Raw genomic sequence first — 6,564 nt, 5'->3', positions numbered from 1 at the left:
GGAGCGTTTCTACAAGTTCTCTCTTTGTTTACACGAAGAATTTAATTTTGTTTCTCACTGAAATGAAAGTCTTTGCCGAAAAGCAGCCGCACCCAGCAGTTGATCAACAGCTCAGCACACTTGAGGGACGTGTTGCACCACAGGCGGGTGGGTGGAGGTCTCCACTGGTCTGTCCTCAACAACAAACCAAACCTTGATAGAGACAAATGTAGTTATTTACTCAGCGTTCTAATTACACCCATAAGTAACATGGTGACACAGGTTTTATTGGCTTTCTGTAATAAAGACATCTAAAATCAATCTTATCAGAAGAGAATCAGAGACGCTGGAGTGGTGAGACTGAAGCAGAAACAGTTGTAGCAGAGTGAAGCCAGCGTGTTGGTGGACGTCCGCGTGTCTACAGAGAGGATGCGGTTTTGTAAAACAGGAAATGAACTTTTATCCTGTAAACAGGAGTGAGGTAATAAAGCTCAGAACGAAGATCTCCGTCTTTAGAGGGCAGGAATAATCTGAACCTCAGCTACGTTTTAATCTCAGATCAATTAATTTGACCTTATTTATGGAACGCCGTCGTCACGCGTGACATCTGCTGACGCGCAGGAATCGTCCGGTGCTCCGTTCATCGTCCCGCCGGGAGGCTGCAGACGGAGGTTTTTAAAGTAATTCATACATTACTAACAGATACGCATCTGTAGAGTGAAGAGGAGAACAACTGAGGAGGAAAACAAGTCGATTGTGCAACGCGCTGACCGCTGCGTTTGTGAGCGGAGGAGCAGGAAGTGAGTCAGAGTGAGTCTTTGAAGAGTCTTTCCCCAGGATTCCTCCCAGCGTCTATCTGCTCGCACACATGTGGGACAGGAGACGCTCGGAGATAAGCGGAGACTCTGTGGCACCGACAGGAAGTCAGTGTGGTTGGGAACACTCAGCGGGAAACACTTGAGAGAGTCCGGCAGGAAGTCATGAGTCAACATGGAGGAGAACCTCTGGAGAGCCATGGCAACTCTGAGCGCCTGCATGGAGCTCTCGTGCGACGCTGGGCAGAGTTTACACGGGACTCACAATCCCGAGACTTTCCCAGTCGTCACTGGCCGGGTAGTTGGTGTGGGGATCTGGGAGTGTGTGAGGGTGCAGACGAAGCTGCGGGTGTAGGCTACGCGCACCTCCAGACTTGAGGAGGAACCGATCGAAGGCATGTGACTTCTCAGTCTGGAAGTCTGTGAGTCCTCATCTGGTCCCCGGGTTCTCAGTTGCCTCAAGCAGCCACTCAGTGGGTGGAGCTCCCAGGTTTCTTGATCCTCCAGGAATGTGAGGTTGTGTGGTGAAGCTTCAGAAACACTGACATGGGAAACAAAAGGGTTTGGAGGAGAGTGAAGCTGACAGCACCTCTGGGTTTGGGAAAGCAGACTTTGGACTGAGAACCTATAAACCTTCTCTTGGAGGGTCAGAAGTGAAGCTGGTGGTGGGCTGAGGGCCGAGGAGAGTCTGCTGCGTCGTTACCCCCAACAGCTTCATTAACGCCTCGTTAACAGGTGATGCTTATCACAACCACCTGAATGTAAAATGTTACAGTTGAATCGATGAAAACATGATCCGGGCGTTCAGTTGTGCGAACTCAAAGTCAAGTGACGATGTAAGCTAACGTCAGTGTCATCACTTTGATTTAGACTGAACTTGATAAATGTGACGAGTACAAAATAAAAAGTAAGATTTCTCTTTCTACACACGGTGGCGCTAATTCTCATGTTGCTGCCATGGTGCAGCTTTTGAGAGGAAACAGGATCATCGTTACATATAGCTGATTAGCTTAGCGGGCTAGCAGGAGCAGAGACGCGCTCGTGGTCTGACACCCGTCCAGCAGGTGGCTCGGATTTCTGATTTGGTGTCAGTGTGATGTTGATGGTAGAACCAGGTTCTGTTTCTGAACATTTATATTCTAAATCATTGAAGAGTGAAGTTCCCACCATTTCACTGAAAAGTGAGAGGAACCTGGTGCTTCTGTGCTTGGTTCTTAGTGAATTTGAGCGTTTGGATCTATTTGAGGGGTGGATCAGCAGACCAGTGGTCCTCACTGTGGCCCCCAGCAAGAAGGTTGTGGGTGGAGCCCCGGCTGCAGCACGGGGTCTTTCTGGGTGAGTCTCCATGTTCTCCCTGTTCCTGCTGGGTTCTCTCTGGTACTCCAGCTTCCTCCACAGTCCAAAGACATCAAGAGGGACCAGGTTAATCCAGACTCTAAATTGACCGTAGGCGTGGCTGGGAGAGCCAATGGTTGTCTGTCTCTATGTGTTGGCCCTGCCATGGACTGGTGACCTGTCCAGGGGGAAGGCTGCTGGGATAGGCTCCACCCCCTCCACCCTGAACAGGAGGAGAGGGAGAAGATGGATGGATGATGGATGGAGGGATGGATGGATGAAGGGATGGATGGATGGATGGATCTATTTCAGCAGACGTGTGGCAGTTAGGGAAAAGTATCCTTCCGCTGCTCACCATAAACCTGCGTTAGATCACTTTCTGACCACTGGGGGGCAGCAGAAACACTTTTCCATGCTCAGCAGGTTAGAACCTCAGGTATCAAGGATGTTCTCGCTCACTGATATGTGACCCTTCAGCTGCTGAACGGTCACGAGCTCACTGCTAGCTGGGTTGTTGATTCCGAGCTGTACTGAGTTTTAAGGCTGTTCCACCAGTGTTGGCAGGAAGAACCCACTTTTAACCACCATCAGTAAATGAACGTGTCAGCCCCATTAATTCACTATCATCATTTTCAATACATTTGTCAAAAACGTAATTAAAACATTACTAATAAAACAAATGACCATGTGCTCCACGGGCATTTTACATCAATAATTCTGCTGAGATTCAAAGACGAAATTAAAAGGTGGCCAAAGGTCACTGGCACCTCACACTTATTTTTGAGATCAAATCAACAGATGTGGGTAATTTATGTAATTCTACTGAGAAATGGGAAACAATCCTTTTTCTCCCAGACAGACAGCAGAAGGTCAGGGACGTCAACCAATCAGAGCCCACGTTACTCCCGCCTGGCGACCGGGGACCAATAGGAAGCCCCCGTGCGAGCGCGGACGGGACGGATTTGTTGTGGTTCCGCTTGGAGACGCAAATGTTTGCGGGAGAATCGCGTCTCTGTGCCCAGCGACACCGACCAGACCTCCAGTCCGTCCACCATGAGTTTGTCCCTCAGGTAAACCGAACTTGCGGCTCCGCTCAGTTCATCCGCGAAACCGGAACGCGATTAGCTGCGGCTAACGTTAGCGGCTAGCTACGAGCTAGCTGGTAGCATCATCTGCTAACTTACGTGTTGATTTATCAAATAAAACTACGATGAATGAACTTGTGACAGTTTGCCCTCGGCGGAGCTGCAGTTCGGCCTGTTGGCTTCCAAGCATGGCGACCATGACATCCGCGGACTTTGTCCGCCTGTTTAGCGTCGTTCGTGTAGAAAAGCAGCCCGAAAGTTTTCCCAGGGATTTAAACAGACGAGCGCTGGGATCGAACGCATTAATTCACATGAGATGGAGAAGAAAAGCTGCCTTATTATTAACATCCTGGAAATGGAATGAGATGGAATTGATTTCAGCACTGAAGCTGATAGTGAGGAACCCACGGTCATTGTTCTGCACCTGCAGGTCATGAACGAAAGACATGTAATGTGAAATGTCTTGTTCAGTTGAATTGTTGACGTTTTCTCCACATTTTGTACTTCAAATGTCTGATGTCTCCTGTGAGGGGGAAAATAAACCTGTTCGTGGAGACCGGAGGTCAGCAGTCCTAGTTTTTTGGGGCAGTAATGTTCCAGCTGATTGGCGCTGATGCAGATTTCACTGTCGTCTGGATTAAAACCCAGTTTGTGATCATCAGTGTTTGTTCATACTGCAAAACGTATGCATTTCTGACACTCAGGAAGTGTCAGGATCCTGACTGGGTCAGTGAATGGTGTGAAACTGACGCCTGTGTTTACAGACCTGAATTTTCCGGTGAGAAAACCAAGCGTAAGAAGAGGAGGGAGCTGACTGAGGAGCAGAAACACGAAATCAAAGAAGCTTTCGAGTTGTTCGACACAGACAAGGACAGAGAGATCGACTACCACGAGCTGAAGGTGAGCGGAAGTGCAACGGCAGGTTTGTTCTCGGAACTCCGGTTTGAGGCCGATCGTGGGATTTATCCATGAAATTTCCGTCTCAGTGTTTCCATGACAACCGTCACTTGTCAGAAAATCAATGAAGTGTTGTGAAACGTGACACGGCTGTTGTGGTGCGGTCAGGTGGCGATGCGGGCGCTCGGCTTCGAGGTGAAGAAGGTGGATGTTCTGAAGATTCTGAAGGACTATGACAGAGAGGGAACCAGCAAAATAACCTTCGAGGATTTCAGCGAAGTCGGTAAGTCGGATCACCAGAATCGCCACAAAATGGCTGAAAGGCTCAGCGTCGACGTGCGTTGGTGCCTCGGCCCCTGTCTGATCCCACAGCACTGATTTGTCCTGAACGCTGTCTGACTACAATCACAAACAGGAAGTCACGTCTTCTTCACTTCTCTAAAAGCCAGTTTGGCAGGCAGAGCTGTTTTGTTGTTGTTGTTGTTTTTCGGTGGTGAACATGGAGACCAAGTGTAAACAGTCGCAACAGCCTAAGACGACACAGGAAGTTGTGCTGTGATTCTACCAACAAGAAGAATTGATTGATGGGTCGTATTAGTGGGCGGAGCTTCCAACGTGCCTCTGTTATTTGATCTTTACGCTGTCAGAGGGTGGAGTTGCCAAACGTGTCTTTCCTCAGTGACAGACCTCATCCTGGAGCGAGACCCGAAGGAGGAGATCATGAAGGCCTTCAAGCTGTTTGATGACGACGAGTCAGGAAAGATCAGTCTGAGGAACCTGAGACGAGTCGCTCGAGAACTCGGGGAGAACATAGGTGACGAGGAGCTACGCAGCATGATCGATGAGTTTGACACCGACGGGGATGGAGAAAGTAAGTCGCCAACCAGTTTACTGAGAGACTGTGAGACCACAAATAAAGAGGTCTTCACGTGTCTCCTAGTCTGAACAACAGTCCCGAGACACTCAGACGAACACGTGACCAGAAATACTTAATCAGATAGCGACTAATGGTTGCAACTCCAGATCTCTTGCACGTTCTCACATGGTTCTTAATATTCTCAATTTTTTCTGACTGGAAGAGGCCAAAAATGAAACTGCCTGTTCCTTTACTTTATCACGTTCTTCTCCACGTGGTAGACATGAACAGACACCTGCTGGTTACCAGTGACAACTGAAGCACCAGACGTTCCATCAACTTGTTTCACCTTCAAGGGTCTGCAGTTAACACCTCCACCTCCCAGTAATCTAGTCTCCTGGTTACCAGGTCAACCCAACTGACCACATCAGGTCAGGTTTGGGTTGGTGGCAATAAGACAGACAAGTCATGTGGTGGATCTCATCACCATGGTGATGATGTCACACAATAATAACAACATGAACCTGTCAGAGGCTAAAGTTGCTAACTTGAGCCGTTGCTGATGTTCGTTAGCAACCGTTAGCTTAGTTACATAGAGCCACTTGATATCAGCGTGTTCGTGCCGTTGGCTCAGAGATCCTCAACCACCTAGAATGTAAGTCTTCGCAACATTTGGACCTGATATCATTTTTAAATCAGTATTTTACCACTTTAATACCTAATCAGGTAAATTCTGCACCTTTTGTTAAAAGTTCTGTGGATGCAGTATTTTTTTACATGTGTTTGTTATTTTAGCTGCTGTCTCTTGCTCCGTTATTCTCCATGTTTCACGCCCGTCCTTGTCACGTCCTTGCGTTACTCCTCCACCAGCTGCTGCTGGTCTGACATTTGTGGCTTCCATTCGAAGACCAGAGCTCGTTTGTGTCGTCATGAAATGTGTTTCAAGACGTTCCGAAGGATCCCGACTGAACCGGATCTGTCTCCCTGTTCTCCAGTAAACCAGGAGGAGTTCCTGTCCATCATGACTGGAGACTCGTGAGGAACACAACTCTGTGGGACTCGTGTTGATGTGGGAGGACGACACTGTTGCTGGTTCATGAGGCGTGAACAAGCCGTGGCCTCTGGAGGTTTTTAACTGACTTGAATTTGTATTTGACACCTTCATCCTCTAGTTTTTCAATCGCATTGTTGAGAGTCATTGTTGTTGTTTGTATTGATGTACTGTTGTAACGTCTCTTCATCCAAGAGCCTCTCCGAGGGTTGATGGTCTAGTTGGTTCTAGTCAGGATCAAAGTAGAACATAGACATTTTAATGAATTCCTAAAGTGGGTTTCTGTGTCACACATTTAGCTGCTGACAGTTTACATAAGAAGTGAATGTTTGTATGTGCTCTCTATTTCCCATAAAATAAATCAGTACTGACAGGACGTCATCATCTGTTCCTGCTTCATAGTCCCTCCTGCAGTATCTCAACCCTCCACCAGAGGGGGCAGGTCATTCATCACTCCAAATGCAGCCAGTACAGCTGGACTGGCCTGACTGCATTTGTAGAGTGTTTTTCTTCCAAACGCTCCCTGAGTAAGGAATGAATTACAAA

The 6,564-nt window shown here is 48.0% G+C and overlaps 1 protein-coding gene across 2 annotated transcripts; it reads left to right on the top strand.

Annotated features, from left to right (window-relative positions):
* The first annotated feature begins 3,040 nt into the window (after nt 1–3,040).
* cetn3 (centrin 3) lies at nt 3,041–6,393 on the top strand. 2 transcript variants are annotated; one of them, XM_086188089.1, is made up of 5 exons: nt 3,041–3,199; nt 3,979–4,114; nt 4,280–4,394; nt 4,791–4,982; nt 5,963–6,381. In XM_086188089.1, the coding sequence occupies exons 1-5, from the start codon at nt 3,183–3,185 to the stop codon at nt 6,004–6,006; spliced, it is 504 nt and encodes a 167-aa protein (XP_086044215.1). In that variant the 5' UTR covers nt 3,041–3,182; the 3' UTR covers nt 6,007–6,381. The 2 variants fall into 2 exon arrangements, with proteins under 2 accessions (XP_086044215.1, XP_086044214.1); XM_086188088.1 differs by lacking the exon at nt 3,041–3,199 and adding an exon at nt 3,565–3,644 and having other exon boundaries at nt 5,963–6,393.
* Nucleotides 6,394–6,564: the final 171 nt, after the last annotated feature.

Source organism: Aulostomus chinensis, chromosome 19 (genome assembly GCF_037954235.1).
Source record: "Aulostomus chinensis isolate RoL2024-O1b breed Wild chromosome 19, RoL_Achi_v1.0, whole genome shotgun sequence".
Taxonomy (NCBI): domain Eukaryota; kingdom Metazoa; phylum Chordata; class Actinopteri; order Syngnathiformes; family Aulostomidae; genus Aulostomus; species Aulostomus chinensis.
This window is presented reverse-complemented; position numbering and strand designations above follow the sequence as displayed.

Excerpts from the sequence above, each read along its gene's own strand:
- cetn3 (XM_086188088.1), top strand. The coding sequence starts at position 3,580 with ATGGAATTGATTTCAGCACTGAAGCTGATAGTGAGGAACCCACGGTCA. Across the intron at positions 4,115-4,279 it reads TCGACTACCACGAGCTGAAG|GTGGCGATGCGGGCGCTCGG; the intron begins GTGAGCGGAAGT and ends TGGTGCGGTCAG. Across the intron at positions 4,983-5,962 it reads CACCGACGGGGATGGAGAAA|TAAACCAGGAGGAGTTCCTG; the intron begins GTAAGTCGCCAA and ends CCTGTTCTCCAG.